Genomic DNA, 25,650 nt, shown 5'->3' with positions numbered 1-25,650 from the left:
CAGGAAGAGCTAAAAATTATAAATGTCTATTCGCTGAATATGGGAGCCCCCAACTATATAAAACAATTAATCACAAACATAAGCAACCTTATTGTTAAGAATGCGATAATTGAAGGGGAATTTAATATCCTACTTACAACAATGGATAGATCATCTAGACACAGGATCAATAAAGAAACCAGGGTCCTGAATGATACATTGGATCAGATGGACTTGACAGATCTATTTAGAACTCTGCATCCCAAAGCAACAGAATAAACTTTCTTCTTCAGTGCACATGCAATATTCTCCAAGATAGATCACATACTGGGTCACAAAACAGCCCTTCATAGGTATAAAAGAATTGGGATCATACCATGCACACTTTCAGACCACAATGCTATGAAGCTTGAAATCAACCACAGGAAAAAGTCTGGAAAACCTCCAAAAGCATGGAGGTTAAAGAATACACTGTGGAAGAATGAATGCGTCAACAAGGCAATTAGAGAAGAAATTTAAAAATATACAGAAACAAATGAAAATGAAAATACAACAATGCAAACATTTTCGATGTAGCAAAGGCAGTCTTAAGAGGAAAATACATTGCAATCCAGGCCTATCTCAACAAACAAGAAAAATCCTGCATACAAATCTAACAGCACACCTAAAGGAACTAGAAGCAGAAGGGCAAAGACACCCCAAATCCAGCAGAAGAATAGAAATAATAAAGAGCAGGGTAGAAATTAAAAATATAGAATTCAAAAAAAAAAACAGTACAGCAGATCAAAGAAACCAAGAGTTTTTTTTTTTTTAAATAAACAAAATTGATAAACCTCTAGCCAGGCTTCTCAAAAAGAAAAGGGAGATGACCCAAATAGATAAAATCATGAATGAAAGTGGAATTATTACAACCAATCCCTCAGAAATGCAAGCAATTATCAGGGAATACTATGAAAAATTATATGCCAACAAATTGGACAACCTGGAAGAAGTGGACAAATTCCTAAGCACCCACACATTTCCAAAACTCAAACAGGAAGAAATAGAAAACTTGAACAGACCCATAACCAGCGAAGAAATTGAATCAGTTATCAAAAATCTCCTATCAAATAAGAGTCCAGGACCAGATGGCTTCCCAGGGGAATTCTACCAGACATTTAAAGCAGAGATAATCCCTGTCCTTCTCAAGCCGTTCCACAAAATAGAAAAGGAAGGAAAACTTCCAGACTCATTCTATGAAGCCAGCATTACTTTGATTCTTAAACCAGACAGAGACCCAACAACAACAACAAAAAAACACAACTACAGGCCAATGCCCCTGATGAATATGGATGCAAAAATTCTCAACAAGACACTAGCAAATCGAATTCAACAGCATATAAAAAGAATTATTCACCACAATCAAGTGGGGTTCAGTCCTGGGATGCAGGGCTGGTTCAACATTCACAAAAAAATCAATGTGATACATCACATTAATAAAAGAAAAGAAAGGAACCATATGATCCTGTCAATTGATGCAGAAAAATCATTGGACAAAATTCAGCATCCTTTCTTAATAAAAACCCTCGAGAAAGTCGGGAGAGAAGGAACATACTTAAACATCATCAAAGCCATTTATGAAAATCCCACAGCTAATATGATCCTCAATGGGGAAAAACTGAGAGCTTTCCCCCTGAGATCAGCAACACGATATAGATGTCCACTCTCACCGCTGTTGTTTAACATAGTGTTGGAAGTTCTAGCATCAGCAATCAGACAAAAAAAGGAAATCAAAGGCATCAACATTGGCAAAATGAAGTCAAGCTTTCACTTTTTGCAGACCACATGATATTACACATGGAACCCGATAAACTCCACCAAAAATCTGCTAGAACTGATACATGAATTCAGCACTCGCAGGATACAAAATCAATGTACAGAAATCAGTTGCATTCTTATACACTAACAATGAAGCAACAGAAAGACAAATAAAGAAACTGACCCATTCACAATTGCACCAAGAATCATGCAATATCTAGGAATAAACCTAACCAAGATGTAAAAGATCTGTATGCTGAAAACTATAGAAAGCTTATGAAGGAAACTGAAGAAGACATAAAAAATAGAAAAACATATTCCATGCTCATGGATTGGAAGAGTAAATATTGTTAAAATGTCAACACTACCCAAAGCTATCTACACATTCAATGCAATCCCAACCAAAATCGCACCAGCATTCTTCTCAAAGCTAGAACAAGCAATCCTAATATTTGCATGGAACCACAAAAGACCCTGAATAGCCAAAGTAATTTTGTAGAAGAAGACCAAAGCAGGAAGCATCACAATCCCAGACTTTAGCCTCTACTACAAAGCTGTAATCATCAAGACAACATGGTATTGGCACAAAAACAGACACATAAACCAATGGAATAGAATAGGGACTGTAGAATTGGACGCACAAAAGTATGGCCAACTAATCTTTGACAAAGCAGGAGACAATATCCAATGGAAAAGAGACAGTCTCTTTAACAAATGGTGCTGGAAGAACTGGACAGCAACATGAAGAAGGATGAAACTAGACCCCTTTCTTACACCACTCACAAAAATAAACCTAACATTGATAAAGGACTTTAATGTGAAACAGTAAACCATCAAAACCCTAGAGGATAAAGCAGGAAAAAAATGTCTCTGACCTCAGCCGCAGCAATTTCTTACTTGACACATCCCCAAAGGCAAGGGAATTAAAAGCAAAAATGAACTATTAGGACCTCATGAAGATAAAAAGCTTCTGCACTGGAAAGGAAACAATCAACAAAACTAAAAGGCAACCAACGGAATGGGAAAAGATATTTGCAATTGATATATTGGACAAAGGGCTAGTATCCAAAATCTATCAAGAACTCATCAAACTCCACACCCGATAAACAAATAATCCAGTGAAGAAATGGACAGAAGACATGAATAGATACTTCTCTACAGAAGACATCCAGATGGCCAACAGGCACATGAAAAGATGCTCAAGGTCGCTCCTCATCAGGGAAATACAAATCAAAACCACACTGAGATGCCACCTCATGCCAGTCAGAGTGGCTCAAATGAACAAATCAGGAAACTATAGATTCTGGAGAGGATGTGGAGAAACGGGAACCTTCTTGCACTGTTGGTGGGAATGCAAACTGGTGCAGCCTCTCTGGAAAACAGTGCAGAGGTTCCTAAAGAAATTAAAAATAGATATATCCTATGACCCAGCAATAGCACTGCTAGGAATTTACCCAAGGGATACAGGAGTACTGATGCATAGGGGCACTTGTATCCCAATGTTTATAGCAGCACTTTCAACAATAGCCAAATTATGGAAAGAGCCTAAATGTCCATCAACGGATGAATGGATACAGAAATTGTGGTTTATATACACAATGGAATACTAGGTGGCAGTGAGAAAGAATGAAATATGGCCTTTTGTAGCAACGTGGATGGAACTGGAGAGTGTTATGCTAAGTGAAATAAGTCATACAGAGCAAAACAGATACCATATATTTTCACTCTTATGTGGATCCCGAGGAACTTAACAGAAGACCACGGGGGAGGGGAAGGGAAAAAAAAAGTTTAGAGAGGGAGGGAGCCAGAACATAAGAGAGTCTTAAAAACTGAGAACAGAGTGTTGATGGGGGGTAGGAGGGAGGGGAAAGTGGTTGATGGGCATGGAGTAGGGCACCTGTTGGAATGAGCACTGGGTGTTGTATGGAAACCAATTTGACAATAAATTTCATATTAAAAAACAACAACAACAAAACAAAATCTCTGCACTTGACTACAGTTCAACTTCTTCTCCCTCTACATTTTATGTTATTGATGTCATACTTTATATCTTTTTAAATTTTGTATTTACTAAAAATTACTAGAGCTCTATTCATTTTTAATACTTCTGTATTTTAACTTTTGTACTAGAGTTAAAAGTGATATACACGTTAAGGAAAATGTCAGAGAAAGACAAATACCATATGATTTCACTCATGTGGAATTTAAGAAACAAAACAAGCAAAGGGAAAAAATTTAGAGACAGACAAATCAAGAAACATACTCTTAATTATAGAGAACAAACTGATGTTTACCAGAAGGGAGTGGGGGATGGGTTAAATAGGTGATGGGGTTTAGGGAGTGCATTTGTCACGATGAGCATGGAGTGATGTATGGAAGTATGTAATTACTATACTGTACATCAGAAACTATCATAACGCTGTATGTTAGCTAACTGGAAATAAAATAAAAACTTTTAAAAAGTTATTTACCCATCAGTATTATACTATTAGAGTATTCTCAATTTGACTATACTTCACTAATGAGTTTTATACTTTCATGTTTTCTTCTTGTTAGTCTTCATTTGTCTCAACTTGAATAATCTTTTTTTTAGCATTTCTTATAAATTAGGTCTAGTGGTGATGAGCTCCCTTAACTTTTGTATTTTTCTGGAAAAGTTTTCTCTCTCCTTCATTTCTGAAGGATTGTTTTGTCTGGTATATTATTTTTGGTTGGCAGGTTTTTAAAACTTCCTTTCAGTACTTTAAATATATCATCCCACTGTCCCCTGGCCTGCAAAGTTTGTGCTGAACAATTGCTCATAGTATTATGGGAGTTTGTTTTTTATTTACTTGTTTTTATTTCTATTTTTTTTTTTTGAGAGAGAGAGGGAGAGAGACAGAGAGAGAGAGCAGGGGAGGGATAGAGGGAATGGGAGAGAGAATCTCAAGTGGATTCAACACTCAGTGCAGAGCCCAACATTGGGCTCAATCTCACGACTGTGAGATCACGACCTTAGCTAAAATGAAGAATCAGACACTTAACTGACTAAGCCACCCAGGCGCCCATGGGAGTTTCTTTGTATGTGATGACTCATTTTTCTCTTGTAGTGTTCAAAGTTCTCTGTCTTGGAATTTTGAGAATTTTATTATAATCTGTCTTGGTGAAAAATATGCTTAATCTATTTGGGTTTATTTGGGCTTTGATGATCTGGATGTTCATGTCCCTCTCTTATTTATGAAGTTTCTCATTATTTCTTTAAATAAGCTTTCTCTACCCTTCTTTCTTTGCTCCTTCCAGGACTCCCATGATACGTATATTCGTTTGTTAGACAATGTTCTATAAGTCTCAAGTTTTTTTCACTTTTTTTCAATTATTTTTCTTTTTGTTCCTTGACTGGGTAATTTCAAGTGACCCATCTTTGAGCTCGATGATCCTTTCTTCTTCTTAGTGATAAAGCACTCTATTGAATTTTTCAGTGCACTCATTTTTCAGCTCCAGGTTTTCTGTTTGTTTTTTTCCCTATGGTTTCTATCACTTTCTTGAACTTCTTGTGTATTGTTTTCTTGATTTTATTTAGTGGTCAATCTGCATTGTCTTTTAGTTCACTAGGCATCTTACAGACAATTATTTGGAATTCTTTGTCTGACAGTTAATAGATCTCTACTTCTTTTGGGTGAGTTTCTGATGCTTTATTTTGCTCCTTTATTGGTGCAAATATCCATTTCCCCTGGATATTCCTGATTCTTGTGTCTTGTGGTCTTGTGTCGGTGGTTGTCTATTTGAAGATGTAGGCACATCTCCCTGTCATTACAGATGATTGGAAAGGAAAGCCCTTTAGAGTCAGAGCAAACAGAGATTTTGGGTGGCCCAGCTGATGGGCTACACAGGTGGGATCAGTGTTGGAGTCCTTGGGTAGGCTGGTCTGGTGCCTGGATCAGTTGGCCAAACTTTCAGCCTGGATCTTCAGGGGCAAGCTTGCAGTCTGGGACCAGGGGGCTGGTCTGGCACTGGGGCAGACCTGTAGTGTGGATCTACAGGAGGCCTGCCTGGAGGCTGGGTCTGTGGTTGCATTCTATAGGATAGGGCTGCAGGGGCCAGGATGGGGCCACAGGGACATCCTGGTGCTGTGTTAGTCCTGAAGCTTGGGGTTCCAAGTAATAGCTGGGGCAGGCCTAGAGCCTAGGTCTGTGGGTGCCACCCTGGAGATGGATCAATGGAAGATGGGTAATTGGGTTCACTGGGGTGGGTCTGCTGCTGGGGTTGTGAAGTCAGGTGTTCACTTTACTCTCCTTCACCCATGCAGAGGTTGGCTATCTCTCTCTGTACTGTGCTGTGTGAGCTTGGGAGAGGGGTGATATGTTTAATATTAAAATGTCCTCCCTACCCTTTGCAATGCACTATTTCTTATTTCTGTGCTCCCCTCAGGTGCTGTAATCTCTCAGCTGGATTGTATAGTTCTTATGAAGGGATTTTCATGCATGAAAGTTTGCTCAAATTAATTTCACCATGGGGAAACAGCAAAGAAAACTCCTATTCAGTCAACTTGCTGAGATCACTCCTCCATGGAAACTAAACTTGAATTTAAAATCTGAGAGTATTCATGGTGCTTGGCTAGTTTAGTCGGTTAAGCGTCCGACTTTAGTTTAGGTCCTGATCTCAACATTTATGAGTTCAAGCCCCGCATCAGGTTCTCTACTGTCAGCGCAGAGCCTGCTTCAGTTCTGTCTTCCTTTTTCACTGCCCCTTGCCCATTCTCTCTCTCTCTCAAAAATAAAAATAAAACATTAAAAAAAATGTCAGAACATTCAGAACGCACATTGTTCACCCATTTCAATGCACTGAGGTACATATCTTAGAACACTTTGGATCTTCCACTGTCCTCCTTAGGGATCATGGTATCTGGCTTTACATGTTCATCTCTGTCCTATCCACTAACGATTTCTCAGTGGCACAAATTTTGCAAACCTTGCTTTGCCTGGCTCAGGTTCTAGAAAAAGTCTATATTTATATTGAGAAATATGGCTCCACTTCTGCTCTTCGATATACTTTTTGTGTCTAATCACTATTAAGAAGCTAAGAGTGTACCTCAGTACCGACCTTCACTTTCATCCACAGAAGAAGTATAAAAAACTGTTCTTTCTCGCAACAAGCGCTTTGAAATTGTGATTGGTTTGTGCCTTCTTGCTGTCACTCGAGGTGGAGGCACTGGAGGTGTAGCACTTTCTTCAGGTGGACCTGAATAGATCTGTAAAAGGAGGACATTTTCAGGAACAATTAGAAAGACTGAATTTTTGTCTCCCTAATGCTAACTAGCAACTGGTGCTCACTAGCATTACATCTAGAGTCTGCCATAGCAATTCTAATATGACTAAAGGAATTGGGGGGGATTTTTAAGAATCAATTTAGCTACCAGCAAGTGTTTAGAGGTCTTCCTTCTTGTTTACCACATAGGACTTGGCACTTTACAATGTGGAGGAAACAATGCAGACAAGAACTGCAATATCAGTCCTGGATTTTTCACTTAATTCCTGAAAAACCGTAGGCAAATTACCTCCTATCTCTAAGCTTTAGATTCCTTATCTGTAACATGGGAAGACCACCTACCTCACAGTGTGACAAAAATAAGGTGAAAAGGGCAGTCAAGGTACATTGTATGGGTAGGGGTGGGTTGTGGAGGGTTACTAAATGCACCAAATATTTCGGAAAGAATACCAAATAAACTGGTTAAAGTGTTTGCATCAAGACAGGAATAATGAATGGCTGAGGAAAGGATGGAGGAAACCTATTTCTCACTCCTATATCATTTTGATCTTTTAAAATTTCATACCATGTATGCACTACTTATTCAAAAAGGAAAGGGGAAAACCAAAATGTCTTATATGATATAAAAAGTGCTGAACAAAAGAAGAGAAGCTATGATTACATTTTTATATAGTATCTCATATGTATTTGAGAATCTTTCTTGTCTCTGGGGAGACTGAGCTTTGGGCCAGAGTGGACCCACTTTGGGAGGACACACGTGTGGTGAGGGAAGAAGGGGACCATTGAATAATGCAATAATGAAATCAACCCCAATGATTAGTGCAAAGAGAAATGTCAGAGCCCAACATTTCATCAGGCTGCATAGTCACAGAAATTAAATGATTGGGAACACAAACGCTGGTAAAAGCTGGACAATGATAGAAAGCAGTGCAAGCACAAAGGCACTACATGTCTCAACATTTCATGACATAGGAAAGAGACAATATGACATAGTAGCAAGCAGAGGAGTTTTGAGGCCATACAGTTTCACAATGATTAGTAATAATATTTTAAATAGCTACAATTTTGTGAGCATAGGCTTAGGTACTGTAGAGTTTCTTAAGAATATTCTTTGCTAGACCTATCCACAGAAACTTGGCAGGCCAGAAAGGAGTGGCAGGATATACTAAATGTGCTGAATCAGAAAAATATGCAGCCAAGAATTCTTCATCCAGCAAGGCTGTCATTCAAAATAGAAGGAGAGATTAAAAGTTTCCCAGATGAACAAAAATTAAAGGAGTTCATGACCATTAAACAAGCCCTGGAAGAAATTTTCAGGGGGACTCTCTGAGGGGAAAAAGATGAAAATAAATAAATAAATACCAAAAGCAACAAAAACTAGAAAGGACCAGAGAACAACACCAGAAATTCCAACTCTGCAAGCAATATAATGGAAATGAATCCATATCTTTCAGTACTCACTCTAAATATCAATGGTCCAATAAAAAGACATAGGGTAACAGAATGGATAAGAAAACAAGATCCATCTGTATGTTGTTTACAAGAGACCCACTTTAGACCTAAAGACACATTCAGATTGAAAATACGGGGATGGAGAACCATCTATCATGCTAATGGTCAACAAAAGAAAGCCGGAGTAGCCATACTTATAACAATATAGACTTTAAAATAAAGACTGCATCAAGAGATGCAGAAGGGCATTATGTCATAATCAAGGGCTCTATCCACCAAGAAGACCTAGCAATTGTAAACATTTATGCTCCAAATGTGGTAGCACCCAAATATATAAATCACTTAATCACAAACATAAAGAAACTCATTGATTATAATGCCATAATAGTAGGGGGACATCAACATCCCACTTATAGCAATGGATGGATCATCTAATCAGAAAATCAACAAGGAAAAAATGGCTTTGAATGACATACTGAACCAGATGGACTTAACAGATATATTCAGAACATTTTATCCTAAAGCAGTGGAATATACATTCTTCTAGAGTGCACATGGAACGTTTTCCAGAATAGACCAAATACTGGGACACAAAGCAGCCCTCAACAAGTACAAAAAGATCGAGATCATACTGTGCATGTTTTCAGACCACAATGCTATGAAACTCAAAATCAACCACAAGAAAAAATTTAGAAAGGTGACAAATATTTGAAGACTAAAGAACATCCTACTAAAGAATGAATGGGCTAACAAAGGAGTTAAAGGGGAAAGGAAAAGTACATGGAAGCCAGTGAAAATGATAACACCAGAGCCCAAAACCTCTAGGACACAGGAAAGACAGTCATAAGAGGGAAGTATATAGCACTCCAGGCCTTCTTAAAGAAGGTAGAAAGATCTCAGGTACACAACCTAACCTTACACCTTAAAGAGCTGGAAAAAGAAGAGCAAATAACACCCAAAACCAGCAGAAGAAAGGAAATAATAAAGATTAGAGCAGAAATTAATGCTATTGAAACAAACAAACAAACAAACAACCAGTAGAACATATCAATGAAATGAGAAGCTGGTTCTTTGAAAGAATTAACAAAATTGATAAACCACTAGCCAGTTTTATCAAAAAGAAAAAGAAAAGGACCCAAATGAATAAAATGAGGAAGGAAAGAGGAGAGATAACAACCAACACAGCAGAAATAAAAATGATAATGAGAATATTATGAGCATTGATACACCAATAAAATGGTCAATCTGGAAGAAATGGACAAATTCCTAGAAACATATAAACTACAAAAACTGAAACAGGAAGAAATAGAAGATTTGAATAGACCCATAAACTGTAAAAAAATAGAATTAGTAATAAAAATCTCCCAAAAAACATGAATCCAGGGCCATATGGCTTTCCAGGGGAATTGTACCAAACATTTAAGGAAGAGTGAACACCTATTCTCTTGAAGCTGTTCCAAAAAGTAGAAATGGAAGGAAAACTGCTAAACTCTTTCTATGAAGCCAGCATTACCTTGATTCCCAAACCAGACAAAGACCCCACTAAAAAGGAGAACTATAGATCAATTTCCCTGACGAACATGGATCCAAAAATCCTCAACAAGATAATAGCCAACTGGAAACAACAATACATTAAAAAAATTATTCACCATGACCAAGTGGGATTTATACCTGGGATGCAGTGCTGGTTCAATACCTGCAAAACAATCAATATGATTCATCACATCATTAAAAGAAAGGACAAGAACCATATGATCCTCTCAATAGATGCAGAGAAAGCATTTGACAAAATACAGCATCATTTCTTGATAAAAGCCCTCAAGAATGTAGGAATATAAGGATCATACTTCAAGATCATAAAAGCCATATATGAAAGACCCACCGCTAATATCATCCTCAATGGAAAAAAGGTGACAGTTATCACCCAAAGGTCAGGAACAAGGATGTCCACTCTCACCACTGTTATTCAACATAGTATTGTGGAAGTCTTAGCCTCAGCCATCAGATAACACAAAGGAATAAAAGGCATCCAAATTGGCCAGGAGGAGGTCAAACTTACACTCTTTGCAGATGACATGATACCCTACATGGATAACCCAAAAGATTCCACCAAAAAAACTGCTAGAACTGATTCATGAATCGGAAAAGTTGCAGGATATAAAATGAATGCACAGTGATCAGTTGCATTCCTATACACCAACAATGAAGCAACAGAATGTGAAATCAAGGAATCGATCCCACTTACAATTGCACTGAAAACCATAAAATACCTAGGAATAAATCTAACCAAAGAGGTGAAAAACCAATGTGCTGAAAACTATAGAAAGTTTATGAAAGAAATTGAAGAAATCACAAAAAAATGAAAAAGTATTCCATGCTCAAGATTGGAAGAACAAATAATGTTAAAATGTCAATACTACCCAAAGCATTCTACATATTCAATGCAATCCCTATCAAAATAACACCAGCATTCTTCACAGAGCTACAAAAAACAATCCTAAAATTTGTATGGAACCGGAAAAGACCCAGGATAGCCAAATCAGTCTTGAAAAAAAAAAAACAAAGCAGGAGGCATCACAATCTCAGACTTCAAGCTATATTACAAAGCTATAATCATCAAGACAGTATGGCACTGGTACAAAAGCAGACACTCAGATCAATGGAACAGTATAGAGAACCCAGAAATGGACCCACAAGCATATGGCCAACTAATCTTTGACAAAGCAGGAAAGAATATCCAATGGAATAAAGACAGTCTCTTCAGCAAATGGTGCTGGGAAAACTGGACGGTGACATGCAGAAAAATGAACCTGGACCACTTTATTACACCATACACAAAAATAAACTCAAAATGGATGAAAGACCTAAATGTAAGACAGGAAGCCATGAAAATTCTTGAGCAGAAAGCATGCAAAACCTCTTTAATCTTGGCTGCAGCAACTTCTTACTCAACACGTCTCCAGAGGCAAGGGAAACAAAAGCAAAGATGAACTATTGGGACCTCATCAAAATAACAAGCTTCTGCACAGTGAAGGAAACAATCAGCAAAACTAAAAGGCAACTGACAGAATGGGAGAAGATATTTGCACATGACACATCAGATAAATTGTTAGTATCCAAAATCTATAAAGAACTTATCAAACTCAACACCCAAAAAACAAATAATCCAGTGAAGAAATGGGCAAAAGTGGGGCCCCTGGGTGGCTCAGTCGGTTAAGCGTCCGACTTCAGCTCAGGTCACGATCTCGCGGTCCGTGAGTTCGAGCCCCGCGTCGGGCTCTGGGCGGATGGCTCAGAGCCTGGAGCCTGCTTCCGATTCTGTGTCTCCCTCTCTCTCTGCCCCTCCCCCGTTCATGCTCTGTCTCTCTGTCTCAAAAATAAATAAAAAAAAAGTTAAAAAAAGAAATGGGCAAAAGACATGAATAGACACTTGTCCAAAGAAGACATCCAGATGGCTGACAGACACATGAAAAAATGCTCAACATCACTCATCATCAGGGAAATACAAATCAAAACCACAATGAGATACCACTTCACATCTGTCAGAATGGCTAACGTTAACAACGCAGGCAACAATGTTAATGTTGGTGATGGATACGGAGAAAGAGGATCTCTTTTGCACTGATGGTGGGAATGCAAACTGGTGCAGCCACTCTGGAAAACAGTGTGGAGGTTCCTCAAAAAATTGAAAATAGAACTACCCTACGACCTAGCAATTGCACTACTAGGAATTTATCCAAGTGATACAGGTGTGCTGTTTCGAAGGGACACTTGCACCCCAATGTTTATAGCAGCACTATCAACAATAGCCAAAGTATGGAAAGAGCCCAAATGTCCATCGATGGACGAGTGGATAAAGATGTGGTATGTTTGTATGTTTGTATGTGTACACACACACACACACACATACATACATACAACACAGTGTTACTTGGCATTTAAAAAGAATGAAATCTTTCCATTTGCAACTACATGGATGGAACTGGATGGTATTATGCTAAGCAAAATTAGTCAATCAGGGAAAGACAAATATCATATGACAGTACTCATATGAGGACTTTAAGATACAGAACAGATGAACACAAGGGAACGGAAGCAAAAATAACATAAAAACAGGGAGGGGGACAAAACATAAGAGACTCTTAAATATGGAGAACAAACAGAGGGTTCCTGGAGGGGTTGTGGGAAGGGTTATGGGTTGAATGGGTAAGGGGCATAAAGGAATATGCTCCTGAAATCACTGTTGCTAACTATTTTGCATGCAAATTAAAAATAAATAAAAATTAAAAATAAAAAAAGAATATTCCTTGCTATTTATTACACACCAGGGTCTTTGCACTGAGTGTTTCATCTACCTGGAGTGTTCTTCCTCCAGATATCCGTATAGCTTGCTCTCTTGAATTCAGTAGGTTATGATAAAATATATTCCTCTCAGTGAGTCCCTCTATGTGAATGTATCTAAAATTTTGACACACCTCCCTGTATGCAGTGCCTCCTATCCCCCTTCCTTAAGTTTTTTTGTCCCTAGCATTTATTACTTTCTATCAAGATAAATTGTAGTTACTTATTTTTTGTCTGCTGCTGTAATCTATTGTAAGCTATTTGGAAGTACATTATAATGTTCACTGCTATATCTCCAGCAACTAGAACACTGAGTGAAATTGCTGACTGACTGAAATTCAAACACTGACTGAAATTCAAAAGAAAAACCCATTTAAAACAGTGATATAAAAGGCCAGACTGTCCTCTGAAAAGACAAAACAGCTACTTCCATTTCCAGCCAAAATAGGACAAGAGGTATTAGGTTTACATCTTCAGCCAGGAAGAATTTAAAAACTAGAAAAAATACATGTAACAATGTTATGTGCCTTTTTCAAGGCATTAGAAATCTGGCGATGAAAGTCAGTGATCCGTGAGAGACAGTAAAAAGAAAAGACAGTGATCCATGAAAGAGAGTAAAAAAAAAAAAAATGATCCCCATATTTCCAGCTTACAGCCTGGAGAAAGTCTGAAAGTCATAATATGTGGAGGGAAACTCGGGGGGTGGGCATCAGTCTGCTTAAGTTGAGGACACTGGGTTGCAAGTATGGAGAGAAGAAAGTGAATTTTCCAGGCAAAATATCAGAGAGGAGGTAGCTGCACAAAGAGCTCTAGAGAGCTGCAGGGATCTTCTTTAAGACTTTAGCTGAGTACTAGTCAATACTTATGTGTGAGGCAAGAACCACAGAATTGAATTAGAAGGACTAATTACCTAAAATCACACAGTGCCTTCAAGAGTTCCTTTTCTCACCACTCACACTGGAAAATCAAATAATTAAGTGCTGTGGTTGGTGGGCACTGAAGATGTGGAGCATGCAGGCAGCTGACCAACTCCAGCAGCACAAAGGCTGGGTGGGAGCTTGGGTGCCATTTTTCTTTTGTCTTAATGTAGGTGCTAACATAAAATTCCCTCTTAGAACTGCTTTTGCTGCATCCCATAAGTTTTGATACAGTTTTTTCACTGTAATTTGTTTCAAGATATGTTTTAATTTCCCTTTTGATGTCTTCCTTTGACCCCTTGGTTGTTCAGGAATGTGTTTGTTTAATTACCACATATTTGTGAATTTCCAGTTTTCCTCATGTTATTGATTCCTAGTTTCATATAATTCTAGTCAGAAAGGAAAGTTGGTATAATTTCAGTTTTCATACATTTGTTAAGGATTGTTTTGTGACCTAGTATATCATCTATGCTTTGAGAAAGCTCCATGTGTACTTGAGAAGGTGTGTTCTGTTGCTGTTGGATGCAATGTTCTATAAACGTCTGTTAGGTTCACTTGGTCTAAGGTATAGTTCAAGTCCAATATTTCTTTATTAATTTTCTGTCTGGATGATCTATATGCATTGTTAAATGTGGCATATTAAAAGTCCCCTACTATTTATTTATTTTTTCTATTTCTCCCTTCAGATCTCTTAGTATTTACTTAATATATTTCAGTGCTCTAATGTTGGGTGCATAATACTGATAATGGTTATATCCTCTTGGATACTAGACCACCCTATTATTATATAATGATCTTCTCTGTCTCTTGTTACAGTCTTTGGCTTAGAGTTGACCTTGTCTCATATAAGTATAGCTATCCTTGCTCACTTTTAGTTTCCATTTGCATGGTATCATCTTTTTCCATCCCTTCACTTTGAGCTTATGTGTTCCCTTAAAGCTGAAGGGAGTCCCTTTTAGGAAGCGTATTGCTGGGTCTTATTTTTAATCCATTCAGCACTCTATGCTTTTTGATTGAAAATTTTAATCCATCTACATACTTGTTGATAGGTAAAGATTTACTAATTATCTCTTTATAATTGTTTTCTGGCTCATTTGTAATTCTGCTGTTCCTTTCTTCTTCTCTTGCTACCTTTGAGTGAACTGATCATTTTCTGTATGGGTATGTTTTGATACCTTGCACTTTATCCTTTGTGTATCTACTTTAGGTTTTTGTTTTGTGGTTACCACGAAGCTTCCATAAACAAAAATATCAATGTAACAATCTCTTTTAAGCTGATAACAATTTTGATCACTTACAAAACCTCTACAATTTTACATCTCCCTATATTTTGTTTTTGATGTCACAATTTACCTCTCTTTATATTGTGTACCTATTAATAAATTATTGTAGCTGAAATTATTTTAACACTTGTGTCCTTTAACTTTTGTATTAGAGTTACATGGTTAACACACCACCATATTACAGAATCCGAACATACCTAATTTGAGTATATACTTACCATTACCAGTAGATTTTATATTTTAATATATTTTTATTTTTTTTTATTTATTTATTTTTAAAGATGGAAGTATACTGTTTTTTTTTCCAACGTTTATTTATTTTTAAGACAGAGAGAGACAGAGCATGAACGGGGGAGGGGCAGAGAGAGAGGGAGACACAGAATCGGAAACAGGCTCCAGGCTCTGAGCCATCAGCCCAGAGCCTGACGCGGGGCTCGAACTCCCGGACCGCAAGATCGTGACCTGGCTGAAGTCGGACGCTTAACCGACTGCGCCACCCAGGCGCCCCGATATTTTAATATATTTTTATATTACTAGTGTCCTTTCATTTCAGCTTGAGGAATTCCTTTCAGTATTTACTGTAAAGTAGATCTAGAGTTGATAAACTCCCTTAGCTTTTGTTTTTTTTTTTTTTTTTGTAATGTCTTTATCCTTCATTTCTGAAAGATGACTTTTTAGGTAACATATTCTTAGTTGGTATTTTATTCCTTCAGCATTTTGCAACATCAACCAACTCTCTCTTCGCCTGAAAGGTATCTGTGGGAAATATGTCCATAGCCTTATAGGTTCCCTTTATATGTGAATATTTTCTTCTCTTTTTCCTTTTTTAATTTTTTTAACATTTATTTGTTTCTGAGAGACAGAGAGAGGCAGAGCATGAGCAGGGGACAGGGAGAGAGAGGCACAGAATCTGAAGCAGGCTCCAGGCTCTGGGCTGTTTGGTAGCACAGAGCCCAACGCGGGGCACGAACCCACGAACTGTGAGACCACGAACTGAGCCGAAGTCGGACGTTCAACCAACTGAGCCACCCAGGTGCCCCTTTCTTCTCTTTTTCTTACTGCTTTGAAAATTCTTTTTTGTCTTTAATTTTAGACAGTGTCTTGGAGAAGATTGCATTGGGTTGAAATTTTGAAGTGCTTATTAGCTTCATTAAATCTCTCCCCAGATTTGAGAAGTTCTCAGCCATTATTTCTTTTTTTTTATTTTAATTCCAGTATAGTTAGCATACAGTGTTATATTAGTTTCAGGTATAAAATATAGTGATTCAACAATTCCATACATCACCCAGTGTTCATCATGACAAGTGCCCTCCTTAATTGCCATCACATATCTCACCCATCCCCCACCTACCCCCCTCTAGTAATCATCAATTTGTTCTCTATTGTTAAGAGTCTGGAGGTGCCTGGGTGGCTCAGTCGGTTAAGCCTCCAACTTCGGCTCGAGTCATGATCACACGGTTCGTGGGTGTTAGCCCCGCGTCGGGCTCTGTGCTGACAGATTGGAGCCTGTAGCCTGTTTCAGATTCTGTGTCTTGCTCTCTCTCTGCCCCTCCTCCACTCATGCTCTGTCTCTTTCAAAAATACATAACACACTTTTTTTTTTAAAAGAGTTTGCTGCTTGATTTCTCCATTTTCCTTTGCTCATTTGTTTCTTAAATTCCACATATGAAAGAAATCATGTATTTTTCTAACTAACTTATTTTTTTGTCTTTTCAAATATTTATTCAAATTCTAGTTAGTTAACAATGCAATATTGGTTTCAGGAGAATTTTGTGATTCATCACTTACATACAACACCAATGCTCATCATTACACGTGTCCTCCTAAAACCTATCACCTATCTAGCAAATCTCACACCCACCTCCCTCCAGCAACCCTCACTTTGTTCTCCATCATTAAAAGTCTCTTATGGTTTGTTGCCCTCTCTCTTTTTCTTTCTTTCTCACTCCCTTATGTTTATCTGTTTTCTTAAATTCCACATATGAGTGAAATCACATGGCATTTTTCTCCCTCTGATTTATTTCACTTAGCATAATACATTCTAGCTCCATCCACATTGTTGCAAATGGCAAGATTTTATTCTTTTTGATGGCTGAGTAATATTTCTGTGTGTGTGTGTGTGTGTGTGTGTGTGTGTGTGTGTGTGTATGCACCACATCTTCTTTATCCATTCATCAGTTGATGGATATTTGAGCTTTTTCTGTAGTTTGGTTATTATTGATAATGCTGCTATAAACATTGGGGTGTGTGCACATCTTCGAATCTGTATTTTTGTATCTTTGAATAAATGCCTAGTAATGCAATGGCTGGATTGTAGGGTAGTTCTATTTTTAACCTTTTGAGGAAACTCCATACTGTTCTCCAGAGTGGCTGTATCAATTTGTATTCTTAGCAACAGCGAAAGAGGGTTCCCCTCCGCATCCCCACCAACACTGTTGTTTCTTGTGTTATTAATTTTAGCTATTCTGAAAAGTATGAGGTGATAGCTCATTGTGGTTTTGTTTTGTATTTATCTGGTGAGGAGTGATGATCTGATGTTGACCATCTTTTCATGTGTCTGTTAGACATCTGGATGTCTTCTTTGGAAAAATATCTGTTCATGCCTTCTGACCATTTCTTAACAGTTTATTTGTATTTGGAGATTTGGATTTGATAAGTTCTTTACAGATTTTGTATACTAACCCTTTATCAGACAGGTCATTTGCAAATATCTTCTCCCATTCCAATACACTGCCTTTTAGTTTTGTTGTTTGTTTCCTTCACTGTGCAAAAGTTTTTATCTTGATGAAGTCCCAAAAGTCCATTTTTGCTTTTGTTTCCCTGGCCTCTAGAGATGTGTCTATTAAGAATTTGCTATGGCCAAGGTCACAGAGGTTGCTGCCTGTGCTCTCCTCTAAGATTTTTCTGAGAGAGAGAGAGAGAACGAGCAAGCAAGCACACACAAGCAGGGGGAGAGGCAGAGGGAGAGAGAAGATCCCCAGAAGGCTTCCATTTTGTTAATTTGTATGTTTCTAGGAATTTATCCATTTCTTCCAGATTGCCCACTTTGTCAGCATATAATTTTTCATAATATTCTCTTATGATTATTTGTATTTCTGTGGTGTGGCTGTGATCTTTCTTATTTCATATGTTATTTTATTTTTTGGGGCCTTTATCTTTTCTTTTTGATAAATATGGCTAGGGGTTTATCAATTTTGGTAATTCTTTCAAAGAACCAGCCCTTAGTTTTGTTGATCTGTTATATTGGGTATTTTTTTGTTTCTATATAATTTATTTTTGCTCTAATCTTTATTATTTCCTTTCTTATGCTGGATTTAGGCTTTATTTGCTGTTCCTTTTCTAGCTCCTTTAGGTGTAATCGGAGGTTGTGTATTTGATACTTTTCATGCTTTTGAGGTAGGCCTGCATTGCTATATACTTCCCTTTTAGGACTGCCTTTGCTGCATCCCAAAGGTTTTGGACTGTTATATTTTCACTTTTAATTCCTTCCATGTACTGTTAAAATTTCTTCTTTAATTTCCTGGTTCACCCATTCACTTTTTAGTAAGATGTTCTGTAACTTCCACATATGTGTGGTCTTTTCAAATTTTTTCCTCATGATTGACTTCAAGTTTCATAGGGTTGTGGTCTGGAAATTTGCATGGTATGATTTCAGTCTTTTTGTACTTGTTGATTGGATTTGTGATCCAATATGGGATCTATTCTGGAGAATGTTCCATGTGCACGTGAAATGAATGTGCATTTTTCTTCTTTAGGATGGAATGTTCTGATATATGTTAAGGCATCCAGTCCAGTGTGCCATTCAAAGCCATTGTTTCCTTGTTGATTTTCTGTTTAGATGATCTGTCCATTGTTGTAAATGGGGTGTTAAAGTCCCTTACTATTTTTGTATTATTATCAACGAGTTTCTTTATGTTTGTGATTAATTGATTTATAAATTTGGGTGCTTTCAAGTTGGGGGCATAAATATTACAATTGTTAGATCTGGTTGGATAGATGCCTTAATTATGATATAATGCCCTTCTCCATCTATTGTTAGTCTTTGTTTTAAAATCTAGCTTGTCTGATATAAGTATGGCTACTCCAGCTTTCTTTTGACCATCATTAGCATGATAGATAGTTCTCCATCCCCTCACTTTCAATCTGCAGGTATCTTTAGGTGTAAAATGAGTCTCTTGTAGGAAGCATATAGATGGGACTTGTTTTTTTTTTTAATCCATTCTGATACTCTATGTCTTTTTATAGGAGCATTTAGCCCATTTATATTCAAAGTGAGTATTGAAAGTTATAAATTTAGTGCCATTGTGTTACCTGTAAAGCGGGTGTTTCTGGTGATGTTCTCTTTTACTTTCTAGTCTTTGTTGCTTTTGGTCTTTCTTCCCCCAAAGAGTCTCCTTTAAAAGTTCTTGCAGAGCTGGTTTAGTGGTCACAAACTCCTTTAGTTTTTGTTTGTCTTGGAAACTCTTTCTCTCTCTCCTTCCATTCTGAATGACAGCCTTGCTGGATAAAATATTCTTGGCCACATATTTTTCCATTTCAGCATGTTGAATGTATCCTGCCATTTCCTTCTAGCCTGCCAAGTTTCTGTGGACTGGTCTGTGAGCCTGTTCTGTCTTCCCTTGCAGGTTAAGGACTTTTTTTCCTTTGTTGCTTTCAGGATTCTTTCTTTATCTGTGTATTTTGTTAATTTGACTATGTTATGTCCAGGTGATGGGTGGCTTTTGTTGAATTTAATGTGAGTTCTCTTTGGTTCTTGTACTTCTATGTTTGTGTCCTTCCCCAGCTTGGGGAAGTTTTTAGCTAAAATTTTCTCAAATAAACCTTCTGCCCCCTTTTCTCTCTCTTAATCTTCTGGGACTCCTATGATATAAAGATTATTATGTTTTAAGAAGTCACTGAGTTCCCTGAGTCTACCTTCATAATTCAATACCATTTTTTTCCCTCTTCTTTTCAGCATCATTATTTTACATAATCTTATCTTCTATATCAGTGATTTGTTCCTCTGCTTCATTCATCCTCATTATGACATCCATTCAGGTTTACGTCTTGGGTACCACATTTTTAATTTCAGCATGACTAGATCTTAGTTATTTTCTCTCTGACGTATTGGATTCTCTAGTGTCTTCTATGCTTTTTTTCAAGCCTAGCTAGTATCCTTATAATTGTTTTAAATTCTAGTTCAGACATCTTACTTATATCCGTATTGATTAAATCCCTGGCCATTACTTCTATTTCCTGTTTTTCCCTTTGAGGTGAATTTCTCTCTCTTGTCATTTTGTCCAGAAAAAAAAATGCTATATCCTAGGTGTGTTTAGTCTGCTTATGAAAAGACGCTAGATCTAAAAAAAGTTTAAGTAAAAATTATATGTAAATAAAACAAAAAAATTAAAAATTGAAAAAAGAAACAAAAAATAAAATAGTAAAAAAAATAAAACTAAAAATATAAATGAAGTTAGTTCCTATTTCCCCTAGGGCTAAAGCTTTTCAGCACTCTGTGATCAGTAGACTTGGTGTGTGGGAGTGGTTTGTGCTAGTCGTCTGGGGGAAGGGCCTGTTACACTGATTCTCAGGCAAACCTGCCTTCATAGAGATGCACCTGCTGCACGCAGTGGGGCGGGGTTTAGTGTAAGTGGCTCTGGTCTCCACTTGGTGGCTCTCTTTAGCTCACCGAGGTTGGTCAGTGCTGATGGCAGAGAGGGGAAAAAATGGCTTTGCCCAGCTTTCTCCTCCTCAGAGTGAAGAGCTAATTCTATTCAGGAAGCCCTCACAGAAGAGCAAATAATCACCCTTCTTGTGTCCCCAGCTTCCATCAGATCCCTTCCTTTACCCTGTGTCCAAGCTGTTTTATCTCAGACTCATAGCTAGGTTTCTAAATTCCAAATTTTAAGGAATCATGCAGCTCAGACTGTGCTGATCCTCTGGGGGAGGGTCTTGCTCTGCTTTTGCTGTTTGCTGGCCCATCCCAGGAAAGCAGTTGCACAACTGCTCAGAAGTTTGGAGTTGCCACTGCCACTTCTAAAAGCACTTCAAGCCTGGTACTGTCTGGTTCCTGGGTCAGCAGATGGGCAGGCCTAATGATAGGTTCAAGAGGGTGGGCCTGTAGTCTGGATTCACTGGGGTGGGTATGGTGCTTCAGTCTGTGGTGATGGACCTCTAATCTCAGTTTGTGTGGGTGGACCTGAGCCTGGACCTGGGTCTATCGGGGTTCACTAGGCTCAGGGGATTACTGGGGTGGGCCTGGCATCTGGGTCAACAGGAACTGGCATGATGCTGGGTGGGCCAGGAGCATGGTTTCATAGGAACTAGCTTAAAGGCTAAGACCATAGGGGCTGGCCTGCCACTAAAGTACACCTGCAGCCTAAGGGCATGAAAGTTGACCTGTTACTTGGGGCCTTGGGGTCCATCTTGGAGATTGAGTCTATGAGGCCTGGACTGGTACTAGGGCAGACAAGGAGCCTGGGTCCATGAGAGCCTATAGGCTGAAGCTGCAGGTGCTGGCCCAGCACTGAGGCAGACCAGGAGGCTGGGTCCACAGGAGCCCACAGGGAGCCTGAGCCACAGGGGCAATCTGAGTGTTGAAGCAGGCCAGGGGTCTGGGTCTGTGGGAACTGGTCTAGGCGGCTAGTTCTGTGGATGCTGGCCAGTTATGGAATTAAACAGGAGTCTCTGTATACTGGAGCCCACCAGTAGACCAATGCCTTGGGAGCTTCCTAGGGACATGGGGTCTGTGTAATGCTAGTGTGGCTTGGGGGCTTGGGTTCACAAGAACCTGCTGAGCCTGATTCTGTGGGAAATTTCTGGGGCTGCAAGACATGCCTGGGGCCATGGAAGCTGGAAGTGTGTCAAAGGACTGGGTTTTCAGGAGCCCACCTGGAGACTAGGGCTATGGGAAACACCCAGGCTTGCAGGAATTGGCCTGGTCCTGGGGAGGCCAGAAATTGGATCTATGGTGAAGTCAGGTGCTCATTTTACTCTCCTCCCATGGGGAGGGTGTCCTTTTCTGCACTGGGCTGTGAAGTATTGGGGGGATGGTTAATAGGGATAACGTGATTATCTTTCCTCCTTGGTGTTTCTTTTCTTATTTCTGTGCTTCATCCAGGTGTTGCAATCCCTCATCAGGTGCACACAGTTGCTCAAATTTATGTTGCTGAAAAAAGACTTGTGCTAGAAATTCCTATGCTGACATCTGGCTGATGTCACTCCACAATCTTCTGGCCTCCACTTCATATCCCATTTCCTCTCAATCTGATCTCTGCTCATACCAATCTTCTGTACCTGTTTTAATAACGATCACCACTAACTTCCTAATTGACAAATCCAATGGGCCCTTCTCAATCTTTATTTTGACTTTGCTAAAGCATTTGACACAGCTGACATTCCTGTTCTAAAAATGCCTTACCTTTTACATTTCTGAATGAGCATATTCCTGTATCTCTAAACACTGCCAAGACTCTCTCACTGGCTCTTCCTAAATGTTGATCTTCCCCCAAATTGTGTTCTCAGTCCTCTAACGATCTCACTAATCGATACTCTCTCTCAACAGTTTCATCTCTCATGGCTTTTACTATTAGTTTTCTGTAATTATTTCTATACCAGTATATCTAACTGCCTGCTGAATACATGCCATTTGGATATCTTAATCTCAATATTATGAAAATTAAACATATTTAGTTCTATACTTATAATTTTATTACTCAAAATGATGCTAATGTCCAAGCCAGAGGGATTGACATTATTATCCTGGTATCCTCCCTCTCTCTTGCACCCCACATCCATTTAGTCACCAAGTTCTATCAATTATACTTCCTTGATTTCTCTAATATATCCTCTCTGTTTACAGCCACGGCCTTGGTTCCAAGTCTCATCATGTCTCTCAAATATTGCTACAATGGTCTTCTGTTTTCTGTGTGACTGAGTTTTAGCTGGGTACCCACGCCTACATTTTCTAGCCTCCTTTGACACTAGGTAAGACCATGTAGTTAAGCATACTTTTAGATAATAGATAATAGAATACAAGGGAAAACAATGTAGCTAAACTTCTGTGTCATGTTTTTATAAAGAACTTGTCTGTATTCCATTCTGTCTCATGTTTTTATAAAGAACTTGTCTGTATTCCATTCTGTCTCTTTTCGCCCTCTCTTTGGGTGGTAATGGAGACAAATGTCCAGGACCCAGAGATTGAGGCCAAGTGGTGAGGTTGGGAGGGCTGCCCCACAAATTTTGTACTGTATATCTATGGACTCCTCCATGACAGAAATGAATTTTTCTCTATCTTATTTATGTCACTGAATTTGTGGTCTTATTTGTTACAGAAAGTTAGCCTGTACCTTAATTAATCCACTCCTCTTTAACTTTCAGGACTCATCTCTTGCATTACCCAGTGTATGAAGCCTTTTCTAACTCCCAGAGATATATTCGTCTTCCATGTGTTCCCATAGTGTCTGATATATATCTTCATCACAGTAGTTATACTGTATCCTGAGTGTTAGCTGGTCCAAAATCTCTGCCAGGATAATGAATCTCCTGACAATATAGATTTTTGTCTCATTCATCTTTAGAAGCAAGGGTGCTACTAGGGCACCATATAAAAGGTAGCAGCTTAGTGGCAGTTTTCGGAATTAATAAATGAATCTTGGCCACCAGGACCCTCAAGGTCTATTAAATCAAAGAGCCTATTGTCACTTATTCCTTCTCCAATTGCAATCAGGAAAAGAAAGCACAGCATAGAAATTAAAGTAAGCTTTGAATCAGAATCAGTTGTGTTGAGGATTTGCCACTTGCTAGCTGAGTGACTTCAGGGACAGTACTTAAAGTATATGAGCCTGACACTTGAGGCTCAATTTGAATTTTGCAAACAGTTGCAAAATGAGGATAAAAGTACCACCTACCTATTAAACACTCGAAAACTGATAGCGACTCTGTTAGCAATCCTAAGAAGGTCTTAAACCCATGTTTTCTTGGATATGGGTAATAAGGAGCTGGGGAAGGAGGGAAGTTGAGATTGGAGCAATAATGGAGTGAAGCAGTTATGTGATATGCAAATCAGGGGATGTGAACTTATTGGCTCTTTAAGGTCTCTGCCAGATTAAATAATCTTATTTCCCTCTTCCAGTTTCACAAATTACTCACTTCTCATTTACAAAGGTCCTTCCTCACAGCCTGCTCTTTAAGGAGTTATCTAGGCCCCAAGATAGATATGGGCTCACCAACTTCTAGGGTTTATAAGGAGAGATTCCAAATTTACTTGAACAGAGGTTGTCTACAGTCCCTGTCTCCTCCAAATAGACTGAGGCATTGGTTTGGAGCCTTTTGAGATCGCTTCTGCCAATGTGCCAGTAGGTAGAACTCAGAGAAGATGCTTGTTAGGCTTAAATTCAACATTTTCTCTCTAAATGAGAAAGGTCTAGAAAAACAGAAAGGACACTTCCTGTTGTGTATCATGTCTAAAATTAAAACATGGCCTTTACAACCCCACAGTCAATGTGGATTGCAACATCCTCCCTAAAGCTGGCTGACACTTGCAAACCTTAGAGTGCGGTTTTAATGTGGAAATACTGGGAATTACTGTGGTAGGAAGAATCTACTTACCTCTTTCTGGACTGTGGGCGTTCCAAAGGTCTCATTTCACATCTTTTATTTAAAAGTTTATTAATTTATTTTGAGAAAGACAGAGACAGCAGACGAACAGAATGAGGGGGAGAGGGGGAGAGAGAGAGAGAGAGACAGAGAGAGAGAGAGAGAGAGAGAGAGAGAGAGAGAGTGAGAGAGAGACTCCTAAGCAGGCTCCGTGCTGCCAGCACAAAGCCCGATGTGGGGCTCAAACTCATGAACCATGAGATCATGACCTTAGCTGAAACCGAGTTGGATGTGTAACTGACCAAGCCACCCAGGTGCCCCTCATATTTCTTTTTAAATGAGTTTAACCAGGGTCCCTGGCTAACTCAGTCGGTTATGCATCTGATTCTGTCAGTGCAAAGCCTGCTTGGGATTCTCTATTTCCCTCTCTCTCTGCCCCTCACCCCTCTCTCTTTCTCTCAAAAATAAGAAACAAACATTAAAAAAATAAATAAATGAACTTTAACCTATGTGTTACTGTTATACACTTTAAAAAAAGAAATGGAGTAAATGGTCCTGCTTGCTCATTCAATTCTAGCCACTTTGGCCTCTTTGCTGTTCCACATGCCAAAAACTTCTGCCTCAGGGTCTTTGCACTTGGCTGTTCAGTATTTTTGGAGCAGCTCTTCCCTAAGATATCCACCATGGCTTGTACCCTTAATTTAATCACTTTTTTACCTAAGTATTATGTTAACATCACCTTCTATAAGATGAAAATCCCTTATCTTGTGTTTATTTTTCTTCAGAGCACTTATCATCACCTGGCAAATATATCAAATTATCATTTATCTTTCCAAATAGAATATAAGATGCATGAAATAAGGACCTTTATTTTGTTTACACGTATATACAATAAAAATTTAGTAAGTATTTATTTAATTAATGGATATCATCAGCTCTTTGAAAATAGAGCTCTAACCTACAGACTAACCAGTGACCTTGGGAAGGAAATTGTGGAAAAATCTCCATAGTTCCTCTTAAGAGAGAAGAAAGGAGAGATGATAGGACCATGATCTCTGGAC

General features: G+C 38.6%; 1 protein-coding gene across 1 annotated transcript in view; it reads right to left on the bottom strand.

Moving 5' to 3' along the window:
- Positions 1-25,650, bottom strand: part of OPHN1 (oligophrenin 1) — a 593,683-nt gene that overhangs the window by 76,191 nt on the left and 491,842 nt on the right. Inside the window, exon 20 of the mRNA XM_047092574.1 lies at positions 6,856-7,003. Within this exon, the coding sequence (XP_046948530.1) occupies positions 6,856-7,003 (148 nt within the window). The remainder of the gene's footprint in view (positions 1-6,855; positions 7,004-25,650) is intronic.

The sequence above is a fragment of the Lynx rufus genome, unplaced genomic scaffold (assembly GCF_022079265.1).
Source record: "Lynx rufus isolate CCGP_SWC_20201006 ecotype Redwood Valley unplaced genomic scaffold, mLynRuf1.p SCAF_30, whole genome shotgun sequence".
Taxonomy (NCBI): domain Eukaryota; kingdom Metazoa; phylum Chordata; class Mammalia; order Carnivora; family Felidae; genus Lynx; species Lynx rufus.
The sequence above is the reverse complement of the archived record's forward strand: the minus strand, read 5'-3'. Positions and strand labels throughout refer to the sequence as shown.